Source organism: Caretta caretta, chromosome 10 (genome assembly GCF_965140235.1).
Source record: "Caretta caretta isolate rCarCar2 chromosome 10, rCarCar1.hap1, whole genome shotgun sequence".
Lineage (NCBI taxonomy): Eukaryota > Metazoa > Chordata > Testudines > Cheloniidae > Caretta > Caretta caretta.
This window is the reverse complement of record NC_134215.1, coordinates 9,379,661-9,407,264: the sequence shown is the minus strand read 5'-3', so window position 1 is coordinate 9,407,264 and position 27,604 is coordinate 9,379,661. Positions and strand designations below refer to the sequence as shown.

The 27,604-nt window shown below is 48.9% G+C and overlaps 1 protein-coding gene across 1 annotated transcript; it reads left to right on the top strand.

Moving 5' to 3' along the window:
- On the top strand, positions 1-27,175 carry FSCN1 (fascin actin-bundling protein 1). The gene is made up of 5 exons (XM_048867014.2): positions 1-963; positions 19,968-20,124; positions 22,155-22,276; positions 22,707-22,874; positions 24,346-27,175. Exons 1-5 carry the CDS (start codon positions 141-143, stop codon positions 24,546-24,548), a joined length of 1,473 nt encoding a protein of 490 aa, XP_048722971.1. The 5' UTR covers positions 1-140; the 3' UTR covers positions 24,549-27,175.
- The last annotated feature ends 429 nt before the right edge of the window (positions 27,176-27,604 follow it).

Genomic DNA, 27,604 nt, shown 5'->3' with positions numbered 1-27,604 from the left:
GGGAGGCGTGGAGAAAACCCAGGCCAGCAGCAGCCGCCGCCGCCGCCCCCTGTTGTCGCGCGTTCGCTCTCTCTCGCTGCAGCCCAGCCGGCTCCTGCAGCCCCAGCGGCTCCGCTTCCCCCCCGCGTCGCTGCGCCAGCATGACCGCCAACGGGACCTCGGCGCCGCTCCAGATCCAGTTCGGGCTCATCAACTGCGGCAACAAGTACCTGACGGCCGAGGCCTTCGGCTTCAAGGTGAACGCCTCGGCGCCCAGCATGAAGAAGAAGCAGATCTGGACGCTGGAGCAGGACGGCGACGACTCCAACGTGGTCTTCCTGAAGAGCCACCTGGGCCGCTACCTGGCGGCCGACAAGGACGGCAACGTGAGCTGCGATCGGGAGCAGCCGGCCGCTGACTGCCGCTTTGTCATCCTGGCCCACGACGACGGGCGCTGGTCGCTGCAGTCCGAGCCCCACAAGCGCTACTTCGGCGGCACCGAGGACCGCATCTCCTGCTTCGCCCAGGCCGTGTCGGCGGCCGAGAAGTGGAGCGTGCACATCGCCATGCACCCGCAGGTGAACATCTACAGCCTCACCAGGAAGCGCTACGCCCACCTGAGCGCCAAGCAGGAGGAGATGGCTGTGGACCGCGACGTGCCCTGGGGGGTGGACTCCCTCATCACCCTGGTCTTCCAGGACCAGCGCTACAGCGTCCAGACCTGCGACCACCGCTTCCTCCGCCACGACGGCCGGCTGGTGGAGAAGCCCGAGAAGGGCACCGGCTACACGCTGGAGTTCAGGTCCGGCAAGGTGGCCTTCCGGGACGGCGAGGGACGCTACCTGGCCCCCTCCGGGCCCAGCGGCACCCTCAAGGCCGGCAAGAGCACCAAGGTGGGCAAGGACGAGCTCTTCGTGCTGGAGCAGAGCTGCCCCCAGGTGGTCCTGAGAGCCGGCAACGAGAGGAACGTGTCCACCAGGCAAGGTAAGGACCCCCCCGCTGCCCTCCCTGCCAGCAGCATCCTCGGGCGAGCTCCCAGGCCTTTGTACGGGGGCGGGGGGACACCTCGCTTGCGATGGGCATGTGCCCATCGGGGCTGCCCCACCCCCTGGCTCGGAAAGCGGTTCCCATCGCGTACAGGGTTGGCCTTATTGGGATCCGTGGCTCTCCGCCTCCCCGGGATCCACCTCGTTCCAGCGCCTTGCGTGCGCCTTGGGGCTGGCGGCAGGGGCTGGCCCCGGTGCTTCATCCAAGTCCTCGCTGCCTTCATCGTGCGCCGGGAGCCGCCGGCCCGACCAGCTGCGGCAAGGGAATCTCAGCCCTCCACGGCAGCAGCTACTTTCAACCCCCGACGGAACGGCCCCTCGCCAAATCTCCCGCTTGCCCCCCCCCCCCTTTCCAGAGAAGGGGCTGTGATTAACATGACCTAGTGGGCTGCTTCAGACCTCGCCCCCCCCCCCCCACTTACTCCTGGAGCTCTGCAGAACTGCCCGGCAGCCCCTCCCCCAGGGCTGTGTGCAGGGGGAAGCCATGCTGGGCAGCCCCAGACCTACAGTTCGGGGGCTAGCTACCCCCCTGGACGCGTGTGCATGCTGGCCTCCTAGTCCCGCTTGGCTGCTTACGCCGGGCCACGGCAATGGCCCTTCAGTGCGTGTTGGCTTGTGCAGACAGGCTTCTCCCTTGCCTGCTCGCTGCAGGGCAGAATTTAGCAGGGTTATGTAAGGGCTTTAACTGAAACTCGGTGTCTAGCGGCTGATTTTGGTTGTGCAGCGAAAACATGACCTACATTCAGCTCACACAAAGGGAGCATTGCCTTTGCCTGCTGCCGCTTTGGCCGGGCCTGCTGAGGTTTCCTCCCCTCCCTTTGGAAGCCAGATTTTTCTTTAATAGAGTGCAGAAGTGATCAGCTTTGTGTATGAAGGGTAAAGAACCCTGTGCGGTATTTTTGACCATAGCGCTCCATGTGTGCGCGCTCTTAACTGGGAGCTTAGAGAGACTGCACAAAGCGGTGCGGTTAAGCATTTAATGCAGGTCCCATCTTGCACCTTCTGCACCCACAAGCTTAACCACCAGTTGCTTAAGGCTTGGTAACAACATAGAGGGGGAGCTGTAAAATGGTTCCCCTCCTGCAGGGTGAGAGGGTATTGATCAAAGCTATCTTAGATACGTCAGTTGTGTAGGTGAGAGCCAGTACATTACAAACTGCCTGGCTTTGTGGTACAGGTCAGATAAACATGATAACAGCTTGGCTTTCCATATGTGTGTGAAGGCTGAGGAATGAATTCGGTCTAAGCCCTTCTGTGAACAATCACCAAAATGGATGTGCAACCACAAGGATTCCTACCTCCCCTCACTTTAAGTGTCTGTAATGGTTGGATGACTGCCTGCTCTGTCTTTACTCCACAGACTGCTACAGGGAATTCACTGACTTAACCATGTCCAACCCAACTCCAAAAAATATCAACTGTTCCTTTGGCTGATAGTTAATATTTGCCCAGTCAAAGGGGGGGGGGGTAAGGGGGATGGGGAGGCTGGTAGGAGAACAAGGGCGGGCTTGTGGTTCAGAAAGAATGGCTATTGCTGAGCTCATTGGGGGGAGGGGGAGCTGCTGCTCCAGTCTTTTGTCACGCTGGAGTATTTGGGATTGGAAAAGCAGATGTCAGGAGGGGTGGTATGGTGGGGGTGGGGAGGCATTCAGCAGTGGTCAGATAGGCGCATTTTACAGCAGGCTGCAGAGGGAATGCCTCTCTACAAGCCAAGGAAGTGGAGGAAGGCTCTTGCAGCACTGGTGGAAATAACACTGCTCATTTTCAGGGTGTGGTATGTGGCTATGAGTGGAGAAGCCCAAACAATGTGGCTAGGCTGCCTGAAGGTCTTGAGGAGTCTTCCCAGAGCAGGGAAATCTCTCTGTTCACTTTGGAAGGAGTGAAAGGGGCTGTGGGCTCCATCACCTATGGCGGAAACAGGTCAAATGACCCAGACTAGTGAGTCTATGTGGCATTCTGCTTCCCTGTTGAATCTCTCTTCTGGGCCTGATCCTTAATTTGAAGAGGGCGGGGGGGTAGGAAGAACCAGGAGCAAGAAGACCAAACATTGGCTATATCCCTATTAATTTGGGTTCCTTGTTCCCCTGACTTTTCCCATAAGTTTTCTGGCACATGTTAAAAGCCCAAAGTGCAAACCTTTGGGGTGGGGGAGAAAGGGATTTGGTTCATGGGTCCAGATGGATCCCAGTTTGGATTCTTGCATTAGCTTCATTCAGTCTCCCCCTTAAAGGGGAAAGACATCTCATACCTCTCAAGACTGTCATGGGTAGCAGTGGAATGATTAGCTGCAATATGATCTCTCCTTTAAGTATGTTTCAGGCAGGGAACCAGTTTCCGCTTGGTTAATCCTAGCCAGCAGCAGCAATGAACAGTTGTGGAGCTCAGCTGGGGCACAACTTGCTTGTTCTTTCAGTCCCTTGCTGGTTTCTCCCTCTGTTCCAAGGTTAATTAGAAACAAAGCTAAAAACACATGTCAAGGGGAGGCTTTCCTAGACAGCCCTTTCCCCTACTAGACTGATAAGCTTGTCCTTATTGTCTGATACTGCAGAGGAGAGGATGCTCTGGAGACTGACGCTCTGAGCGACCTGGCTAAAAGACTAAGGGAGTCTCATCCTAAATGAACACTTGATACTGGCCCTGAAAGATCTGTATTTTGAACTGATTCATTGGGGGTCATGCTCTTCTTCCCCTTGCATGGGGGAGGGCAGCAGTACCTTGGTGTGACTTGTCTCCCACCACCATTGGTGAGGTTGCAAAGAACATAGGTAGCAAACCAAAGGGTTTTCTCCCTATGTTCTTTGCAACCTCAACTAGTTTCCCCCTCTCCCTCCAAAATACTGAGTTTGGTGTGAGCATAGGCCTAGCTAGCATCTGCCCCTTGTTAGTGCTACCTCTCCACTAATTGGGCTCTGCCTGGCCTAACTAGAAGTTAGACACATAGTGGATAGACTTAAAGGGCCTCTGAGAAAGGATCCTTGTGTCTGGGTATCTGGAGGGAAGGAAAGACTCTCCCACAGGAAGCCCAGAGGAGCTCCTGGGTTCAGATAGCTTTTACAGCTAGAGCTATAATAGCTACTGCCTAGGCTTGTCGGTTTTCCTGAAGTTGGAGCATATGCAGCCCCAGGGATAGTTGAAATCAGTGAACACAGGCCCAACAAGTGCTGAGTTAGCAGAGATCACTTGGCTTTTGTTGCCACTGTACTCAGGTAGAGAACACTTGGAAATGGGAAAAGCTCTTCACAACACACACCCTTTCCCCCACAACACCACACTGTCAGTCCCTCCTGGAATTAAGCCCTGAACATCAGGGATTCATTCCTCACTAACCTAAGGAAAAGTCTGCTAGGGTTGGGGATTCGTGACAGGAAGTGGGGGATGGTGGGATTTCAGCCTGATGACTGGGAGGCAGCTCTGATTCACCACTTCTTTGGGTGCTTCAGATCCTTCCTGGAGATGAATTTAAAGCTCCCTCAGGGCTTGCCTGAAGAGCCACAGAACTAATCGCCTCTTCCCAGTCAGGATTTAGGAATGTACCCTAGACTCTGAAGCTGTCCTGGCTGGATCAGCCGGAAACTTAAATCAAACAGGTCTATCAGGCAGGCAGCATGGAAAAGAAGTGACTGTATAATTCTTTTGAGGATGATCTAGATTTGTCTGCTTCCTTTTCTGATTTACAAAGCCTCCAGAGAGATTATGCCCAGGTAACTGCTTGCAGGCTATTTTAGAAACCCAGTCTGCCTGGGGAGCAGGTGAGATCACAGACAAAGGTGTAATCAACTAGCCTACTTGGAAAGAAATGCCCAGTTACCTGGGAAGCCTGCCAAGAGCACAGAAGGAGCTGGTTTATCTAGGAGACAGACAACCCCACTCTCCTATTCCCTAGAAAGGGTAATGTTAACAGGGTGCTCACATATGCAAATATCAAGGTCAGCCTCTAATCTCAGGTTAGAAATAAGATGTGGTTTGGAAGATAAAGAAAAACAAACCACCTCTTTCTGGGATTGGGGATGTTGGGTCTGCTGTAACAAAGCCTCCTGTGTGGGAGTTAGGTTCCCTGGGGTGAGAGCACCCCCACGGCTGCTGAGCTTTTACTAGATGTCTTTTCTTCTGTTGGTGGGAGGCTCCTTCAGACAGGACTCCCCTTCCCTGTTTAATTATTGGACACAGGAGTGATGGAGTGGGTGATCGCCCTCTCCTAGGGTGACCAGATTCCTTGATATTAGGGTCTTATATATGCAACAATCCCCCCCCCCCCAAAAAAAAAAGCAGGTGTGAAAAATCCGCCACTTTTTGTAATCTGGTCACCCTATCCCCTCCATATGTTAGAGCAAGATACTTTCTACCATGGCTTGACCTGATGGAACATCAAGTGAATTTACAGGCTGTGTGCCGGAAGCATGAGGGGCTGGGGGGGGGAGGTTAGGAAGGAACTGAGCAAAGTGATCAAAGCTAGCCTGCATAAGCAATCCGTGTAAGTGATCTCCATAGCTCTGCTGCTTGTGGGGAAGGGGAATTCGAATTCTGGAGAGGTTTCTGACTCCTGGCCTTCACAGTACACTGGGGACAGGTGATTGCAGAGAGAGGTGTGGGTTAGTGCCTGATCTCTGGTAGCTAAATGCCAATTGTAAGTGGCGCTCCTATTGTCCTTCCCTCTTAGTCTTCACCTACTTCTGGCAGTCACCTGGCTAGAGAGCCAGAGGCAACGCTGTCTTAATACTCGGAATAGGGGGGGTGACTCTTGATATGTTCCCAGCTCTGCCCTGACAGAGGTTAAATGACCTGCTACGCTGTTAATATGGGGATCCAAACCTACCTAATGGGGGGGCTAGGAAGGGGTTGGAAATCAATGCAGTAGTAGAACTCCTTATTGCCGCTGCATCCAGGACTCTAACCAGAGCATAGTTCTAGGAGAAGTCCCTCTTTGGGTGCTGCATTAGCCACTGCTCTGCAGACCTCATTTCTTCAAAGCCTGCGTAGGCTTCAGTCTATTTACCAGTGGTTGTGTCCAGACTTGGCCCCAACAAACTGTCTCTTCTCCTTAACTAGGAGTCGCTATTCAAGTGTAAGACTTGAGGTGCGATACCCAGAGCAGCTTTATTGTAAACTAGTCTGGGGCAGGGCTGCAGGTATGGTGGGGGGATGGTCTCCTGGCAAGAACCACTAAGCAACCAGATTCCATGCATCCAAGCTAAGCAATGAGGGGTACAGGCCAGTCCTCTGAACTGAGCTTCTGTACCTACTGCCAGAAAGCGAGGAGTGTAGCCTCAAGAGTTGGGGAATGAAGTTCAGATGAAAGGGAAGTTGAAACCAACTTAAAAGCCTTCAAACCCACAAGTGCCCTGGATCTTGGCCCAGGTGAGACTGTGGTTCTATTTCTAGGCTCCTGAGTTCATGGCTTGCCAAATTCCCTCTATCAGCATTGGCAGCTCTTTCCTGTATGCTTCTAGTTTTGCTGGCAGACCCACAGCAATGACTGCTTAAAGCAGTTGGGCATGGGTGGGAAGTAAGTGGTGTATCTGGGCTAAATTAGCACTGGAGCACGGAGTCCTACCCTAGCATGCAGGTCCCTTCAGGTAGCAAGACACAAGGTCTGTCATGCTGACCTCCACACGGACACTGTTGCTGGGTAAAATGCCACAACACTGGAGCTCTCTAGAATCTTCAGCATAGCATGTTGTTCAAGGAGGAGTCCTTTGGCCACAAATGAGGCCCTTCTACTTGAGTGTTGGGTGGCAGGTTTGGATGCATCTTTCAGCTGTAACCGTGCCTTGCTGGAGTGCTGGATTTCTTTTGAGTTGGCCTCTAATTGTCTATCTCCATACTGTTTCAGTTATGTGACTGACTTGCTGGCTACCTCCTTAAGGGCATCCCTTCATTGCTGTAGCATAGGAATCAAGAAACCTAGGTTCAATCTGCTGCTCTGTCATTAAGGTGGATCTTCACTGCACAGAAAACAAAGCCCATGGCAGAGCATCTCAGAGCCTGGGTCAGCTGACTGGGTTTGTGCTATGGGGATAAAAATAGCAGTGTAGACATTTGGGCCCAGGCTTGGAGGCCTAACCCTTTTGTTGGGCTTCAGAGCCTGGGCTCCAGCCTGAATGGGAATGTCTACACTGCTATTTTTAATCCCTAGTCTGAGTCAATTGACCTGGGCTTTTAGACGTGTGTGCGCGCGTGTGGTTTCAGTGTAGACCTATCCTAACCAGAGTCAATTGAATAACCCTTCTTACCGATAGAGAGGTTAAGCCTCACTGATGCCTTCTGAAGCTTACTTTGGGTTCATAAGTGCCCTGAAATTTTCATATGGAAAGCACTGTATAAATGCCATGTATGTTGTCTAGCCACTGTTGTCTAGCAAGTGTGTTCATGCTGGAAGTGGTTTTGGTCTCCTCAAGGTTAGACTAGCCTAGTTGTTCGTGTTCTATTTGCAGACCAGGAAATTGGAACTTTGCATATATTATCTGCATTGGTAGCATGAATGTACATCTGGCTTAATGTCAGCCCCCATGTGCCAATACTCAAGGGGCTTGACCCTTTGAGTGGTGAATTTGAATGGAATGTGTTGCCTACCCTACTAGAAGGACCCACGTCATGCTGCTGGATCTGCTGCTGGTCCTGCAGTGCACGTGTGACCCAGAATTCCACCTCAAGACTTTCAGGCCATTAATGAAGTAGTTCTAATTTTAGCCAGATTTGGCCCCAGGATGGTCACATGAAGCCTAACTCAGTGGGTCAGGAGGCCTCAGACCTGCAGAGCCCTGTAACATTATTCAGGTGGCTTACTCTCCAGTTGGAACTGAAGAACCTGCAAATCTGAACCAGCTTGTAACCATATAGCCCCACAAAGAAAGACATGCTGCTTTCTCCGATGGGGTTAACATGCTGAAGAGGCTTGATCTATGAATAACCCTTCAGGGAGGGTTGATGGCCTTGTGGTTAAGACATTGGACTGGGATTTGGGAGACGTGAATGCAGTTCCTGGCTCTGCTATACAGCGTTCCTGAGATCTTAGTCACTTAATCTCTCTGCCTCAATCCCTCACTAGTAACACTGAGAATGTGCCCTCTGTCTTGCCCAGTTTGTGTTTAGACAACCCTTTACTTTACTTGTCAGGGCAGCCGAAACACAAAGTGGTTTAGGTAAAAAAAACCCTGTTTGGATACCCTCATTTTAGTTATGACTTATTTGAATTTAAACCCGTTCCTAATCTAATTAACCAAGCCTGGTTTATAAATCAGTAACATCTTTTTGCACTGGCTTAAAATAACCCCATTAGTTTAAATCCTTGCAACTCTGTGTAGGCAAGCCTCAAGCTCTTCTGGAACATGGTACCTAGTACAGAGGCCTCCATCTTAGTTGGGCTTAGAGGTCTGTTGTGCTATAGATAACAAGTGTTTGCAGATTCTGTAGTGGGTTAATGTCACTTGAATTGTTACTTACACCATAGAGCTCTAATTTCAGTACATACATAAGAATTTTGAAGTAAACGATGCAGCTTAGCATTTGCATCTATAGCTTTAAGTCTCCAAGCACTGGGCAGCAACTAATTCTGCCTGCTGTGTAGCAATTCCCAGAATACTTAAGCTTCTGCCTATGTTGCTGGAGTCTGAGCCATGGGAGCTAACGGAAAAGGCAGGTGTGCACTTGTAATTCCGTTCCTTTGTTCTGCGTGAGGTCTCCTTGCACGCTTTTCAGCTTTCCACTTGTTGCCATCCTGTAATAACTTGCACTAATACAAGCTACAGAAATTCAGAGGTTGCTTCAGTCTATATATAGGGGACTGTGTGAATGCTGCTTAGCTTGTGCACCTCACTATAAGGATCTACATCTAGAAACTACTTCCAGAGCAGTGAAATGGGTCCCCTCTCTCAGAGGTAATCTACCTCATTTCTGTCTAGAAATGGCCTTGTTTAGGGTCCTGAATTTTTCCAGCAGCTACAGAGTGTATCCATCACTTACCACCCCGTGTGTAGTAGGCTCAGGGCAGAGGGAAGGGTGGTGCTGCTAGAATACTTCACCACTGAGTAATGATGTTGGAAGACCTGTTTGACTCTGTGAATGTACAAGCGTATTTCATTCAGAGTCTGTGCCTCCCTGGGGTACTGAGAGGTTAATCTCTCAGCCTGTTGTGCTGGCAGCAGTGGGAAAGCTTGGCAGCTAGGGAATTAGGAATCCCTCTCCTGATCCAACTCTGGCTTTTCTTCCTGTCCGTTTCCACAGCTGTCTTCCCTTGGGGGAGCTTAAGCAAAGAGGGGTTGGGGCTGAGAGAATTCTTTTGTTATGTAATGTTCCTGATGCAGGGAACAATTGGGGATGTACATAGGGCTCATTGTTAATGGTACTAATGCCTAAGAATGCTTGTACTAAGATGCCTTGGTGGTGACGTCCACTCATGGTAGAAGTGCTGTAATTGAGATACGCTCCCTAATGGCATGAATTCTCCTCATCTAAAACTATTTTAATAGCACAACAAAATACAGACCACTCTTCTCCCTCTAGCTCCAAAATGTCTCAAAACAATGTCGTTAATCCCCCTGCACCAAGGTAAGACTGGGAGCTCTCACCAGAGCTGCAAAGACTAATTCCTCCTATCACCTGGTTTCCAAAGATGCTGGCAATCCCCTTGCCCTCTTTAATACCCCAAGTTCTCCTGCCCTCCCTGACTTTTCTTTGCCAAATGTGAGGAGGAGTCTTCTCCATGTAAAGACTGCCCTAGGAAGTGACTTTCCGAGACCTCTTGTTCCTGTTTCCTTGCTACTGCTCCTCCTATTGCTTTGGACAACTTCCTCCCCCAGATTCTTAATTATGAAACCTGCCACAGTCCAACTTAATTTAAAAAAAAAAAATCACCAGAGATGCATAACTTTCCCTTGCCTCCACTCTCCTCATTCCATATCCTGGGTGGATTTTTCTCTAGGTTTGTCTGACCTTATTCAATAGTCAGTTACATCGTTTCTGTTGATAAAGGCTTCTCCTTTACACCTAGTGCAGCCTCTACCACAGGACTACTGCATCCATCTGGCCAAAAGCAAGAGCCTCTCCAACCAATCAGACTTTCTCCTGAAGTGGCTTTCTATCCACTTTGGAGTTCCCTGAAGATTAGTTCTTGGTCCTTTCCCTATTCATTTCCCTCTTGTCTCTAACTTTAATTAGCAGCTCTGTAAAGGTCAGGAGGAGTCATGCTGATTTCAGACTGGAAATCTACAAAGAGCAGTAATTAAAGTTTGACGGTAATGGTATTTGCAGAGCGCTCTGGGATAACAACTGAAAACTCTTTCAATATAATATTGCTTCTGGCTTTAGAATCAGGCAGAGTGCCAAATTCAAGGTGTGAGCAGCATGCCCACCTCTCAGCTTGGACGTCTGCCTTTTAATCTTATCGAGCATAGACCCTCGGGGGAGGGGGGGAGGTTGAGAGGCGACTAGGCAACACAACCTAGTAGTTGGGGTTCTGATCTTTCACACATCACCCCTAAATGCACCTAGGTCAGAAAGCAACAATTGCCTTGCTCTCTTGATCACTGTCTTCCTCCCACAATGCTTAATGAGTGCATAAAGCTCTTACACAGAAAGCAACGTAAGACTTGCTGATTGGTGTGAAAAGTCAAAAGCAACAGGCGAGACACCAACTGGTGTATGGCGCAGGGGGGGCGGAGTACTTATAAGCTATCTGCGTACGTTATCCAGAGCAAGGGACAGGGATATAGGAATTACCAGAATGGGAGCCCTAAGGCTTCTAATATTACTATAATTGCCTGCAGCACAGCCTGGGATGACGGTAAAAACCTCTGACTAGTAACACTGACTCAGCCACATGTCCCTGGAATCACTCGCTGTGGGGGAGAAGCTGCTGTGGGGGAGACCTTGGCTTCTCCTTACACTCCAGATCCTCTGGAAGGTGGGGATGAACCGATCTAGCCTTGACCAGTGGAGCAGAAGGTCCAGCTGGCCAAAGTGAACAATTTCATCCCTAAACAGGTTTCAGAATAGCAGCCAAGTGAGCTGTAGCTCAGGAAAGCTTTTGCTCAAATTTGTTACTCTCGAAGGTGCCACAAGTAGTCCTGCTCTGTATCCTTAGAGTTGGCTAATCCTTGATGCAGGAAAGGAGACTTTTTCTTTGTTTTGTTTTTCTTCTTCCCCCTCGTCAGCTGCTAAGCTGTGGGTACAAAAGCCTGTTTGGTACTCAAGATACTTTACCATGCAACATTTCCCTAATTTTGCATGGCTGTGACCCTCCAAACCTCCTGTTCCGTCTCTGTTACATCCCTCTGAAGCATTGTTCTGCTGGAGTGTAATTGCATTCCTTTCTGCTGAGTCTGTGTAACCCAACTCCGGCCTGGCATTTGGGGAGAGGGCTTCCAAGAACCTTCTCTCCTCCCACAGCCTGATCTAGTCTCTGTGAGTAAGACCACCTATGGGCCTACAATCCAGTGTGTTACATCTGATACTTGGATTGTCTCAAGGGACTATCAGATGGACAGCTGACCCTTGAATGGTGGTGGGGAAGAGGGTGGGTTCTGGGCAGCCAGTGCTTTGTCTAGCACTAAATTGATTGTTCTCAACCTGTGGTCTGCAGCTCCCAGTGATCCACAGGCTAAGATTTCCAATGGGATCTATACCTCCATTTGAAATTTTTTAGAGGTCTGTAAATGAAAAAAGAAACACACCATTGTCTATCTAGATTTGCTTTATCACTCCCACTTCATCTCCTGCCCCCAGGTGGGAGACTGTTTCTTGGCTTCAGAGTAACAGCCGTGTTAGTCTGTATTCACAAAAAGAAAAGGAGGACTTGTGGCACCTTTGAGACGAACCAATTTGAGCATGAGCTTTCGTGAGCTACAGCTCACTTCATCGGATGCATACTTTCCACGGTATGCATCTGATGAAGTGAGCTGTAGCTCACGAAAGCTCATGCTCAAATTGGTTCGTCTCAAAGGTGCCACAAGTACTCCTTTTCTTTTTGTTTCTTGGCTAACTCTTGATACATTCCAAGTACCTCAGCAGGTGGTTCCTGCTGAGCCATAGCGTATGGGAAGCTGGTCTCTGTTCAGTACGATTTCATGGTAGCTATCTAGCTGTTGGCTCTTTTTCCTACATTCCAGTTCGTGATGCAGATGCAGTATCTGCTTAGATAGAAGGCAGGGATTGGGGGGCTCATAATTTAAAACTAAAACCCTGATGTGGAAGGCTGGGAGACTTCAAGTTCTCCAGTTGCATGGAGACCATGTTCTGCAAACCCCCTGTCAATGGGTGTAATGCAGCTGGAGCAGGACAGGCATGGCCTATTTCTCTGACAGGAAAGAAGAGATCTAAATAAGTGGCATCTGGAACCCCCCTCCAGACTTGAGTGACTAGAGTACTAGTCTCAGCCCTTTTGTGGGCAGAAGGGAGAAGGAGGAACCCCAGGAAGGCAGAATCTAGCTCCTGGCATGTCTTGCTTTTTGCCCTCTGCAACCCAGCACTGTCTTCCCCATACAGAGCAAAGCATCCCTCCAGATGACTTATTTTGGATTAAGGGAAGCCAAGAACAGATCTTCCTGGGAGTACAGTGATGTACATTAACATTTCATATCCGAAACCAAGGCTACAATGGCAGTTCAAGGAGATGTGTCTGCACCTGGAGATGCAGTGCACAGAACGCTGTCCCCTTCAGCTTCTTGCTAAAATAATGTGAGAGAGGCTTGTGGGCAGCCATATTCTGTCTGTTCTGCACTGGCAGCTCTTACCAGCTCCCCTTCTTTCTCTGCCCCAGCTGGCAATAGCCTCCTTCAAAGCCTAGAACCCCAGCAGCAAGGTCGGAGCATGCAGAGTGACTCCAAGGGGACCTCCTTACTGGAGATGTAACTTCCAACGGGTGTAGATATCCCTGTGGTAGCTCTGAGCTGACAAGCTTTTAAAAGCTGCCCGACTCTCCTGGATCTCAGGTGGGATTGTACTTGGCATGGTGCCACCAGCAGTGGCTGAGCGATCCTCAGCAGGCTAGCTGGATCGACGCTAATGGGAGTGCCTGCCTGAGCTGGGAATGACCCCTCCAGCTGCAGTATAAATGTACCTAGCATTGGGGAGCAGAAGAGAATGAGGGGCTCTGGTGATCCCACAGCTGTGCTCTGTCCCCAGGTACTCCGCTCCACTGCTCGGAGGCAAGCCTGTGCCTGTTTAGCAGCTGTAAATGGCCATGCTGGGTGCTTGCTAAATTCCAGATGGGAGGGTGGTGGAGAGAAGGTGCCCTTCTTCTTGTATTTGAAAGGCTAGAGGTGTCTTAGTAGTTGTCCGCTGATGCTGACCTTGCTGCAGGTGCAAGAAGTGGGGCTTGAGGTAGATTTCCATGTCTAGTTTAGGAGTTGGGACACTACTTCCTGCTGCCCTCCTTGTTCCCACAGCTCACTAGCCATTCAAACTGAATTCAGCATGAGAGAGAGAGGAGCCTGGCACTTGTACTCCATGTCTGTTTGGAAATGCATAGGTGATACTCCACTATCTAGGTGGGGAAACTAGCTTACATCCGATGAAGTGAGCTGTAGCTCACAAAAGCTTATGCTCAGATAAATTGGTTAGTCTCTAAGGTGCCACAAGTCCTCCTTTTTCTCTTTAGCTTACATGATGGAAGCCACAGACTAGCCCTGTCAAGCTGGAGCAGTGTGGGGGAGAGAAGTGGGTTAGAGGCTCAAAGCACTGAGCCATGGCACACTCCTAACACTTCGATTATCCAGATCAATATCGCCTCTAACCACCTTCAAGAGACATCAGTGACCATCTTATTTATGGACCACTTAACATTTACAGAGCACCACCAATTTACCTGGCAAATTGGTGCGACTGGTGACTAACCCAGCTGCACTGAACAAACTCAGCTTGCTGGGGTTTTTTGAGCTCCTATTGTGGGGATGGTGAAGCCATTGCTCATGTGTTTTAATGATCTTTTCTCTCAGTGTAGCATTACTCCATGCTTCCACAAAACACCTTGTGAAGTATGCTGCCTGCTTCTAGAGGGGCAAAAGATGGCGCAAAGGTCATGGAGCAAGTGAGTGACTGGGAATTTGGTTAATGGACCAGCATATCCCCTAAACGCTGGTGCTTAGTGCTTGGAGCCCTTAATTTAGCATATGCATTGGATTGTGTATCCATAAGACTCTACAGATAGCTAGACAAACATGTTTGCATGCATTCCTGGATACTTCCACCTTTTGCGTCATTGGGTAAAGGGTGAATCACTCTGACCCTTCTGGCTTGCCAAATTTCAATCTGAGCAAACTTGGCGTGCTTAGCTTTCACCATGGAAAGCATCCTCTTAAAACCTCAAGGCTGGTTCTGGGGAGATGCAGTGTATAGGTGAAATCCACAGTTAATGGAACATGCATAACTTAACCCCAAAGAGCTTTGATTCAGCAGGTCTGAGAGGCTCTGCAAAATGTACCCAAGCTGGAATACAAGGTGCTGCAGGTGACATTTAATCCAGTCTTGGGGTTTTACAAAAATTGCAGTTAACCCTCTCTGCAATTGCATAAAACCCTGCAGTATTTTATAGTTCTGGTCCAGAAAACCAATTACAAGGAATTCCTAAATCACCTTTGTCAATAGTCAAGTGGGTTTTTCTACTGGCAGTTCAGACAGTGAGTCTTCTAGAAGCTGCATAACTTGCAAACTATCAGATTCACTTCCTGTTCCACTCCCAACTATAGAATAGTCTACAGCAGTGGTTCTTAACCAGGGGTCTGGGGCCTCCTGGAGGGGGTGTGTGCACAAGCAGGTTTCAAGGGGTCCAGTCGGCCAAGCAGGGCCAGCATCAGACTCACTGGGGCCCAGGGCAGAAAGTCAAAGCCCCACTGCATGGGGCTGAAGCCCAGGGCCTTGAGCCCCGGCACCCAGAGCTGAAGCTTGAGCAGTGTTGCTTCCCAGGGGCTCCTGTTGCACAGGGCCCCAGGCAATTGCCCCGCTTGCTACCCCTGGCTTTTATATGCAGAAAACCAGCTGTGGCACAGGTGGGCTGTGGAGTTGGGTTGCAGGGTGGGGCTCAGAAAGAAAAGGCTGAGAACCCCCTGGTCTACAGCGTTCTACTTAGTGTGTTCCATAAGGAAAAGGAGTAGGGGAGAGAATTACTGCTGGCTCCCCCTGCCCCATGATGGGGGGAGTACTATATATTCCTGACCTCCTCCCCTTTCCCCAATTAAGCAAGGTTGACACCTTGTTTGGGAGCATGTGGTTCTACTAGAACCTTGTTAGACTAGGAAGAACTGGTCAAATTTCAAGTGCTAGAACATAGGACTCTCTCTAGTGAGAGAGCAGGCTTCTCTGTGCAGTTTCCTCTGACTACCCCATCTGTGGGAAGGCTGCTCATTGCTGCCCTATGGCTGGCCTGATTGTGCTTGTCAAACAGAAGCAGTGGCCCAAAATCGTTGCTGGAGTAGGATCATCCCTGCCAGTAGAGCCAGCCAAAGAGTTTTGGTCAAAACAGCTTTGAATGAAAAATTCCCCAGTAATTGTATTCAGTCTTTCATGTAAACCATTTAAATTCCAAGCCACAAGTACTCCTTTTCTATTCCTAACGGAACCCTGGGTTTGGGAGAGAAAACATCCCCTTCTAGAGGGGAGAGCAGAGGTGAAAGAAACTAAAACCCTAAATGTTTGTTTTTATCAAATGGAACTGAGAAATTCCATGGAACTTAGCAGGAAACCAAAACTCCTTTTTCTGTGGCTCTTCCTGCCAGCTGCCACCTTAATGTCCTTCACCTCTGCCCGTTTACCCAAGATCCAAGAAATATTCTATACTTCCTTCCCACTTTGCTGGGGGGGGGGGGGATTTCAGGGTGAGGGCAGCACCCCCAACCTGCAAGCTGTCAGAACTAAGAGAATTGGCCATTGCATAGTCCTTTAAGACAAACTCTTCCTGTTACTCAGGTCTTGGTGCGGTCACATTCATTCATTGGTTCTGTGAGGCCTTATTTTCTGCCCCTCCTTCCCTACAAGGGGGGAGACCAGCCAGAGCCAGCCTCTGACTCACTGCATTCCTCAGTGTATGGCCATTGTGTAAAGGCTTATTCAAATAGACTTCCAGATGTGAGTGAGCCTTAACTGCTTCTACTATAGCTGAGCACAGAGGAGCAAACCCCAAATGGCAGGCATGGAAAATTTGCAGGCAAAGGGGGGGTAGCAGCATAGTGGGTAGCAAGAGCTGTGCCCCTTCCAAAGTTAGACCTACAGCTGGGGATTGAAGGTCCTTACCCAAAACTTTTGTCCTGTCAGGACCCTACCCCTCTCCTCCCATAAGCTATCTGATCAAGTGGGCTGCACTGAGACCTCCTGGCTGTGTCTGCAGAGAACTTGTAAAAATTCCCCCCTCTTCCCTCCACACATCAGCCTATTGAGCTGCAGATCAGAGACTTTCCTAAAACCATCTTTGTAGACGGGGCCTTGGTGGCTCTAGCAGAAGACACTATCCCATAACCTGGTAGAGCTCTTCATTCTCTGTAGCTGACACACCTGAGATGTTCCCATCTGGCTCAAACCTGTCTCAGCTAATCATAGAATATCAGGGTTGGAAGGGACCTCAGGAGGTCATCTAGTCCAACCTCCTGCTCAAAGCAAGACCAATCCCCAATTTTTGCCCCAGATCCCAAATAGCCCCCTCAAGGATTGAACTCTCAACCCTGGGTTTAGCAGGCCAATGCTCAAACCACTGAGCTATCCCTCCCTCTGATCAGGTGACAAAACATGGATCATTGCATAGTCACTGCCGCCAGCACCATAAATAACTTACATCAGTCCCAAACATGCCACACAGCTTCCTTTTGAAACAGTGTGTAGGAACGCAATGAATGCTGAATGCCTGGCATGCTGTCTGCTTGGCTTGCATTGAGTTCTGCAGCACATGGGACTGGACGTGGCTATGTCAAAATCATGGTGAATGAGCAAATTGTTCAGTTAAGGTCATATTGGAGGAGAGGCTCAGGCAAAAGAGAGAATTCTCCTGGGGGGGGCAGACTGGTTCAGATAGCAGGCTCACCAACAGGGCTGACCTGAGCAGAGGCAAAGGCCCTGATTTTGGCCCCTTTAGTCACCTCAGCCAGGTTAAAGGCATTATAAATCAGCTGGATCTAACCCCCCAGGATTTCCCCAGCATTAGAGGCTTCTCTGGCAGCATATTGCTGCTGAAAACCACTCTAAACCCTGGCAAAGGAGGCACGGCTGGAGCACTGCTGTGCTCTGGCTATTCTGAACAGCAAAAAGTGCGCCTAAAGGCTAAAGCCAGGGACTGGACTGGTTCTCGGTTGGCTCCAGAATCCAGGGACCTTCAAAGGTGGCACTGACGCCCACAAGTTGTTGAGCTGTGAAGAACAGAGCTCAGAAGCAGGGCGAGAGGACAAGAGGTAAGCAGGATCTCTCCTTGGGGAAGAAGGCCAGCTCAGACTGCCCCCAAATGCTTGACACACGTGCAGATGCGCACCAGCAGTATTCTTGCACTGACTAGTCACACTAGTTCAACTGAGAGGGACGGGCCTGGATGAAAAGATACCGACAAGAAGCCAATTGAGATTATGGCTAACCAAGCTCGGTAAACAAAAAGCTGAAAGCAAAGTGCTTTGCTCATCATTCCAATTAATCAGTTTATAAACCAGACCTAGCTGGCCTCAGTATTGGCTATTAAATGCATGTGAAGGTTTAGAGAGGGATCGCTAACCCTTTGAAGCCGTGCCCGACCCTTCCCTAGCTATCTCTTAACACTGCCCCTATCAACTTCTCACAAAGGAGGCACTCTTCACCCTGATGTCTGACTAGATAACAGTTGTCTAACTAGCCTGCCTCTGTCTCGGCCTGTTCCCTTCTATGGACGTGCAGCTTTGGGCCTATCTAATCTCATGGCTTTTGCAGTTTGGCCACCACATCCCTTTAATTTAAACAATCTGACTCTGAAAATTCTATGCCAACTACTATGTGTAACCCTCAAGATTGTAAGAGATGAAAGATTAGAGGAAAACTAGTCAGTTGTCCTGTGCATTTGAAGGCACTTGATATAGGCAGTTTTGTTCTCTCCCTTCCAGCTCTGCAAGTCTTCAGTTCCAGCTTTGCTACCACTGTTATTAATGAAGAGGTGACAGGCAGGCTTTATACTGGAGGAGGACCCTCAAACATCAGAGTGGAAAAGGCCCTTCACAAAATATTCTACCTTATCCCATTGAAGGATGCTGTGAACACAATTTAATGGCAACTTAATTTTGGTGGTAGACCATGGCCCTTTAAAACACACACTGCAGAGCAATTATGTTGAATGCTCCCACTTTAATTCAGCTCCGGAATCCTTGTCAAGTTCAGCACTTCATTCTTGCTAATGGGCGAGCAACTTGTTCTCAATAACCAGCCATTTCCATATTTTTCCTGGAAAAACCCTGTCCACCTAGGGCAGCCTGATTGTTCCCTCAATTGCTAGCATTCATTTCAGCAGAGTTACCCACACAATTCTGATTCCAAAGCCCAGTGGAGAATGGCAGGCTCCAGGAATAGAAGCAAAAGCAGTAGGTTGCTAAGATCTCTGAAGTCTGACACTGGAATCTTACTCTGGGCTTTTCTTGGCTCCAAAGTGCTTGCTTGTGACTCACATCCCAGAAGTATTTTTAGGAAAAAGCTGCCAATCTTGGTGAGTTTCCCTTTCTATGCAGGGATACTTGGCCCAAGCATGTATTGACTAAGCATATTTTCTTGAGGATAAATGCCTGTGGTCAGATGCAAGTGAGGCCTCTCAGTATCTCACCGGGCCAGACTGGCTCAGGGTGCCATGGCAGCTGTTTGGGTAGCAGTGTACAGGAGGATAAAGCAGTGCAGTTTTGCACAGAGCAGCAGCAAGAGGACTAGCCTGAGTGCATGATAGGCCAGACAGTACAGTTAGAACAACAAGGCACTGCCAGCATGCACAAGCCAGGCAGAGCAGGGCAGTGTGTTGGGATGGGAGGGAGAGAAGCAGGCTCAAGAGTTGGATCTAGGGTGAAAGTGGCCCAGTGCAGATGTCCTATGATTCCAGTTTTAATATGGAGTGCCTTTCAACTGTACAGGATGCTAGTCTAGGCCAGTTGACATCCTTGTTAATCTCTTCCAGCTGACCTGGAAGAGTAGAGAGGAGTTTAGATGGGACACAAACTAACTTCTGTCGTTCTGGGATGGAGGGACCTGACCACAATATGACACCCTGAATTCTGTCCTCCTTTGTACAGCCAATAGGGTCCAAATTGTTTCAGCCATATTGCAGCCTCTGATTTCCAGTGCTGCAGCATGACTAGGAAACATGGAAGTGCTTTGACAATTAACACACAGAAGCCCCTGCCCTGGTTTTAAGCATGCTGTAAAGTCTACAGATGTGGTGGAAAGTCACGTAGCTGAAGCAAGATTTACTAGTATGGATTGACTAGTTTAGCATCTCTTACACATGAAAACATCTAGTAGCCAATTGTAACTTCCCCTCGTTCTCGTTTTCATTTGATGGGCTGATCAGCAATAGGGCCAAGAGTAGCACGCTCAGCTGTTTGCAGACTTAGCTGAAATGTTCTGTTCCAACTACTTGAGCATCCAGATTAAAATCTTAATGTCAGGAAAACTGTTCCATGGATGGTGGTGTGTGTGTTTTTTTTTGTTTTTTTGTTTTTTTGCTTTTTTTTTTTTGCAGAAAGCCTATGCATGGGGTACTAGTGCAGCTAAGGGGGATTCGCTAAGAGTAACAGAATCTTTCTGCGAAACTTGCCCCACTTTCTTGTGGTTGATATTCTTGTGCTGCTGATTCAGTTAACTCATTGAGTCCCTAACAAACATGTTGAAAATTGGCTGCATTAGGGGCTGTTCTCTAATAGTCCTTGCTCTGTCCAGTCTGAGCTGGACTGGGTTGGTGGGGGAGTGGAGGGGTCAGTCTCATGGGGAGGGGGCTTCTTGCCACAAGATAAGTTTCCTGACTTTCTCCTATAGGGATGGACCTTTCAGCCAATCAGGATGAGGAGAGTGACCAAGAAACCTTCCAACTGGAGATTAACAAGGACACCAAGAAGTGTGCCTTCAGGACCTATACTGGGAAATACTGGACCCTCACCTCCAATGGAGGGATACAGTCCACTGCCTCAGCGAAGTAAGTCTCTAGAGTGTCTTCTGTCCAGTGCTTGTAGCGGGCAGGGCATTCTGCTTGGTCGCTGTCTTTGGAGCCAAAGAATCCAGGGGTCTCATCTGCATGTAGAACAAAATTGTTCTACCCTCTGAATGCCATCTGTTCTAAGGTGGCCCTGATACCCCAGCACTGGGGTAGAAATGCCTGAGTCCAGGGTCTGACTGAAAGCAACTGGTCCACCCCCAAGGTTGTCCCTCGCCACAGGAGGCTGAAACACTGTCTTCACTTGCAACTACAAATGCACTTAGTGGATATGCAGGCAAGAGATGCTGCTCAGTGAAGGTGTGCAGCATTCCTACGCATGGCCCTAGTAGGGTAGTGATGCCATACCTGATAAGGCCCCAATCCTCTGCAAGCATTCATCCCCTTAGAGTGGAGGGGGCAAACAGTAGCTGTTGTGAATTGTTACACTGCCTCACTTGGGCCTGTTTGACACAAGGACAACTGGGTATCTGGAGCAGTCAACTTGCCAAACTTCACAGAAGGCTGTAATAAGGCCCTTTAGAGGCAAGTAGGAATAATCCTTTGCAGTTCCTATCTGAACCCTTAGATGTAAATTAGGCTGTGTGCCAGAAATGGGTCTAATACCTTCCTTGTGAAAATAAAGCCTTGATTAGAACCCACCCATCTACACAAGAGAACTATAATATTAGGTCCTTATAATAGCTGTCCTATCTGCATGGGCCCTGGTCCAGTGACTTGAGTATTGCCCTCCAAGATCAGGCGCTCCATTCTTCCAAGCAGATACCCCAACGCCAAGTTTCCCTTTTGCCCCAAGACTCCATCAGCTTCTCCAGAGTACAGTAGATGCAGCAAGCTTCATCCATATCTGAAGGTGCAGCAGAATCTTGTGCTTTCTGCTGTCTGTCTTGGTGTCCTTGGGACAGCAGGCCTGGCAAGGCAAAATAACAGACCCTTTATGATCCTCCCTCTCCTAAACTGAGTGGTGGTACACCAAGTGAGACTTCTCACTATTTCATCCAGTCAAACCAGACTTGTTAAAACACTGCACAAAGCTGGGGGGGACGCTGATCACTTAAGAATTACAGCAGCTGTCCTGAAAGCATGCGGTCTAGAGTGCCTTCCTCCTTAATGGAATTCATACCTAAGAGTGTCCTTGCCTTCTGTAACCAGTACCAGATGGATGTGGTTCCCCTGAGCTGTGGAATTTGCACACCCAAAGCAAAGCCTAGCAAGAGGGTCAGTTTGACTCCAGGTGACTCTTCAGTCCCTCTGCCCAAAACCTCTGGGCAAGTGAGCCTGAGTTTCTGTAACTGAACACTCTCCAACCCCCCCCCTAGCAAGGAAATAGACTAACCTAGGCCTGAGGTTTGCCACTTCCAGTTTGTCCTTAGGCACTGCCTCAAAGAATCCCCTTGGATCTCATAATCTTTAACTGCATATGGGGATAGTCCTTGTGGAACTCAAAATGAGGATTCCCCAAGTTAGGCCTGATAGAGAAACAAGACTCCAGATTCTCAAATCTAGACTGGAGTCCTAAAGTAGATCTCAGAAGGTGTCTGACTTCCCTCTCCACCACCCCAGAATGTCTTCCTTGAGCCCGTCTCAGGTAAAACCTATACCTTTACACAGGGCGAAAGCCTTGACATGTCACGAAGGAGACCATGGAAGCAAACTCCTAGGGCTAAACTATCAGGTGAACAAAGGGGAACTTAGCCCAAAGATTACTGCCAAGAGTATAGTCTGCTCCACTAACTGCTGGCCGTTCAGACCTAAATTGTAGCCTAAAATTGCACAGTAGATAGTGAATTTCTTTTAACCCTAAAACTCCTCAGAAAAGATGCTGGGATAAGGCCACCAGACCCTCCTATGCAGGATCTCAAACATCAGCTGGCCTGCCTGGCTGGATAGGGCTTTGCAGAATAAGCTATTCTCCATGGGCCCCAAGCTGCGCTGCCCCTCTGGAGGAGAATGGTCCCCAGTACAGCTCTTCCCTTCCCAATGGCTTGTCTGCTGTGTCTTTGCTGTGGCAGGAACGCCAGCTGCTACTTTGACATCGAATGGTGCGACAAGCGCATCACCCTGAAGGCTGCGAATGGCAAGTATGTCACGGCCAAGAAGAACGGGCAGCTCGCAGCCACTGTTGAGGCAGCAGGTGAGGGGATGCCTTGGCCTCTGTAGGCTAGTGATTTCTGGGAAAGTAATGGTGGGGAAGAGCTTGGGGTGACACTGGGAAAGCTAGAGACCTCTGACCTCACTGATTGGGCTACTGTTCTGCCACCCCCTGGCCTGTGTCAGAGTGAAGGTGGCAAAGAGCAGGGAGGGTGGCTGTCTCCTCTCCCAGGTTCTGATCCACCAGACTAGAGTCAAACCCATTGACCACGTCCAATCACCTTGGCTGTTTTTTCACCCACCCCAAGTCAAATCTAGAACCTTGAGAGGATAGCTTGGGATGCCTTGCGGGGGGGGGGGGGGGGGAATCTCCATGGCACATCTCTCATACTCTCCCCCAGGGAATCTGGATCTGTTTAACAAGCCGGGTACCTAACTGCCCTTCTCTTCTCCTGACCTTTTTGGCTGGGTAGGTGAGACAGAACACTTCCTGATGAAGCTGATTAACAGACCAATCATTGTCCTTCGTGGGGAACACGGTTTCATTGGCTGCCGCAAGGTGACTGGAACCCTGGACTGCAATCGTTCCTCCTATGATGTCTTTCAACTGGAGTTCAATGATGGTGCATACAATATCAAAGGTCAGTCCTGCTGGTATGCAGCCTTGGGGGTTCCACCTACCCACATTGTCCCCTGTGGCTGTATTTGTATGAATAGCCCAGCTGTTCATACAGTAACAACGTGATGCATGAAGGAGATCATTTGGTCATTAGCAGTGCTACTATCCTAAGGGCTACACAGCTTTAATCTCCTACACCACAGACCAATGCTGTGTGGCACCCTTCCATAGAGTAGAATGACCAGGAGGCTCTTTGCATTGCTGGATGACTCTCTTCTGTGGACTTAAAGGAGGTTTAGAGGTCTGATCTAGGCTGCCTTTAGAGCAGTGGTTCTCAACCAGGGTACCCAGTACCCCATGGGATACACAGAGGTCTTCCAAGGGGTACATCAACTCATCTAAATATTTGCCTAGTTTTATAACAGGCTACATAAAATGCACTAGCAAAATCAATATAGACTAAAATTTCATAAAGACAATGACTTGTTTATATTGCTCTATATACACAATGTAAATACAATATCTATATCCCAGTCAATTTTATAATTGTATGGTAAAAATGAGTAACTTTTCAGCTGTGCCACTTTTTTTGTATTTTTGTCTTGTAAGCAAGTAGTTTTTTGAGGTGTAACTTGGGGATACACAAGACAAATCAGGCTCCTGAAAGAGGTACAGTAGTTTGGAAAGGTTGAGTCACTGTTCTAGAGTGACCATTGGCTTACCACTTTGCTGGAGTGGCCTGAGTCTAGGAGACTCCTTTCTGATCTCTGCCTTGTTCAGGTTCCCCTTGTTAAGCCTCTGCCTAACCAACCTAATCCAAGGCAATTCTGGCATGTCAATGAAACCTAAACCCCCTTGCTATTGTACTGTGAATCCTCAGCCTTGTTGCAGAGGGACAGCTCTCTATCTCTTCAGCCCTTGGTGTCCTGGAGACTGCCAACAACCAGACATCTTGGACCATAATAAGGTGACATTTGTCGCTGGCTGGGGGTGAGCCTGTCACTGCCATTGAACTTGGGCTGGAGTCACTAGGAGCAAGACTGAGTGTTGGGTTGCATAGGTGCTACTCTGTCCCCCTGTGATTGCAGTGACCCATGGGGTCTCATGGCTCCCCTAAGCTGTCAAGAACTCAGGTTCAGTTAAGAAGCACAGGAAACTTTGAAACAAGCAGGCTGGCCTTGAGTGGCCCTCTCCGGTCTTCCCATGGGCAAACTGAACAGCTCAGGCTGAAAAACTGGCTCTCCTTTCAAATGTCCTAAAAGTCTTTGGATGTTGAGTTGATCTCTCTCTAAAGAACACTCCAATACTGTGGATCACAACTCATGTGGATTGTAATGGCACCACCTCTCCTCCTATCTGTAATTTCACAACACTTCTTTTTGTCTTCAGTTCAGCTTAGTAGCTTGGCAGTGTTCTCTAGCCTCTGGCGTCCATCCCAGATATCCTTCATTCAGGATGCTGCTTTTCTCCCCTCCCCCCCACCCTATCTGCAGATTCCACTGGGAAATACTGGATGGTGGGAAACGAGTCCTCTGTCACCAGCAGCAGCGATACGCCCGTGGACTTCTTCTTCGAGTTCTGCGACTATAACAAAGTGGCTATCAAAACCAACGGCAAATACCTGAAGGGTGACCATGCTGGTGTCCTCAAGGCTTCCACCGATGCAATCGACCCCTCCACCCTCTGGGAATATTAAATGCACTTTAGCTTCCCCCTTGCCAATATTTTTTGTTTTGTTTTTTTTGGTTTCTTTTTTCTCTGTAAAAGGATTTTCAGACTGGCTTGCTGCTCCCTCCTGCCATAGAAGCCAATCCAATTTGTTGGAGGTTGGTCTTCTTTATCTCTTAACTGGATAGTGACCTAGGGAAAATGCAACTTGTCTATAGAGCTAGTGGGGTCTTTCCTTGGGTTTGTGTTGGGCTTCAAAATTGTAGTTGCCATCCTCCACCCTGGCTCTGAGCATCACCTCTGTTGTCCTCTTCCCCTAAAACTAAAGGGAATAAGATCACCTCTGCTCTCTTGTGCCATATTGGAGTGCTGGCACCATATCTCAATCTCTACTGCCAATGCCTATGCTGCTGTCAAGCAAGGGCTAGCTTGCACAAAGCTGGAGAATCTGAGTGCCAGCATCCCACACTCCTGGTATTTGCTCAGACCAAGGGAGGTGAGATGGGTTATGTTAATCTCTGTCTCTATGATTAAATGTGCTCTCCATAGTTCCCAGCATGGGAAGAAACTTTCTTCCCACTTGGTTTATGAAGGATAAATATTTTCAGTCCCTAGTGGGGGCAGAAGAGGTGATCTAGCAGATCATACCCAGCTGCAGGACTAGCAAGCTTAACTCTCAAAACTGGAAAGACATGCAGGGGGTTCATCTAGAAACTCTCCTCAGGCCAATCAGTCTAGAAGGCTTCGGACTCCCAGCTCCGTCAATGGGATTCCCCTTGTGCCCCATGTGCTTCTAAGTGTCCAAGGAGCATCTTGGAGCCTGTCTCAGCAGGTTCTAGCACATCTCACTGAGATGTGCACCTGAGAGGCTAATGAAGCTGCCTTAGTGCTAATCCTAGACTTTTTTGGAAGGGGACAGGCTCTCTGAATTGATACAGATACTGTAGTTGGACACATTGAGTGAAATTGGTAGCAACCCTCTGGCTCACCTCTGTGTGCAACTGGGGAAGACTTCCTCTACAAAAACTTCTGCCAGCCAGGCTGGGAATTTGATTTCCCTGTGGCTGTTTAAAAGGGGTAGTAGAACTTGAACAGGGTGGGCATACTTGCCTATTGATTAGCAAGGGTTAGCCCTTACAAGGGTTCTGACCCGCCTCCTCTCCATGCCTTCAGGAGGAGTCAAGTGAGTCTGGCACACAGCGGGACTGCCCCACCAGCTGCCATATCTCAGTGAGGTTTTTACCCAACAACCAAGTCTCCTGGGCTACAGGAGCAGTGGGAGGAGAGGAGCAGTGTAAACTGGCTGATATTTCTCATTCCCTGGACAGTGGCTGGAAGCAAAATTACAGATCTCAGTTTAGAATAGAAAACTCGTTAGCAACTTTTGCACAGTGGTATTTGTTCACTTCTTATCTCATACCCTACTGGAATCTTAAAATCCTCACCACAGAACAGTGTGGTGGCAAAGTGTAAAATGCCCATTTCTAGTGTATAGGTCTGATAAAGCTATCTCCTCTCTGCCACCCCAGGGGGGAGGACTAGTCAGTGTCTCTGACCCAAGTGCCAACTCTGCATTGATGGCATGAAAACTTAGCAACATTACTGGAAGCAGAAAGGACCAAAACAGTATTTTTAATGTCTATTTATATATGCTCTCCATAGCACTATTATCAGCTGTTCTCTGCATTAGAGTTCTAACAATGTGTGCATTTGTAATAGGTAATGCTAAACCTCTCTTTAGGGTATCAGAAGGCACTTTGCCCTTTGAGGCTTTTCCAAGGGTGACGTTCTACTCCCTGTGACCACCTAAATAGCCTACCTTTTTGTACTTGGCCAACCAGATGTCCCAGTTTGAGCCTGGACCGATTTTTGGGGCGGGGGGAGAAAACAGGTGGATGTATTCCAGATATAAGGTGCTGCATCACAGCCACAGGTTGTGTTCCAGTGGCTGGCTCCTATGGGTCAGTCCACATCTCCATGCCTTGCTAAGCTATAAACCATGCATGGTGCTTGTGGCTTCACATCTGTGCCAAAACAAAGGGCCACTACTAGTGGTCGGCGGCAAGGTAGGGGGAAGGGGTTCATAAGCCTTAAAGCCACATTGCCATTATATGGGTCCTTCCTATAGGAGCTTGGTGCTAAACTCTCTATTCAGAGAGCAGCTGGCACCCCTAATCTGAGTGGGGATGAGATGGGCTCCCTACCATCATCTCCGCTCCTGTTGTGATGCCAGGGTTTTACCTCTGGGTTCATCTACCTTCTTTCAAATTCAGGGGTGATCTGTCAGTGTTTGAACCACAATCTGCTCTAGGGACAAAGATGCCTCTAAAGAAACAGGTGGCCTGCTGAAATCCTGAACAATCCTGTGACTTGGCACATAACGCTTGCTGGCTTTTGCATCCACTGTGGCCCTTTTCTCCCCACTCCTAGCTGCAGTTCGAACCATGTAACTTCTGCTCTGGCTTCTTCCATGTGACAATAGGTCAAGAATTTTTCAGTCTCCTTTATCGGGTGTCGTGGCTTTGAAAACATCTCACTCTGAAATTTTGTTAACAGTTTTGAGTTTTTTTTATGTTTTGTAAGTGCCATTTGTATAACTTAAATAGCTTCAAGTGGAGAAAGACCAATAAAAACCTGCATTTGGAAACAAGGAAACTCGTTTGTTTGTGCCTGCAATTCTGCGGTAGTTTCTCTGCATCGTGCTGTTGGATTGGGCTCTGTGCAAGCAGATTAGGGGCTGGAGAGGAGCAGGAAGGCCACTATGTAAGTCACTTGAAGAGAAATGCTCCTACTACTGTTGACACGAGACAAGGTGCATCCTGTCAAGTCAAAGCTTGCATGTGGCTGAGTTGACACTACTCCCCTTTCTAAGCATCAGGAAGGCCACCATTCTACCCAGCATGGACAGGTGGTGCCTGCCAGCTCCCATTCCTGCAGCTATGTTTCCTGCTCTTAATGCCTAATTTGGGAGAGAGAAATGCTCTAAGCTCACTAGCTGGAGGCCAGCATCAGTCCATAATGAAGAACCACATCCTCACCCCACACCAATAGCTGGTTCTGGCAGCTCTGCAAAGGGGATTAAAG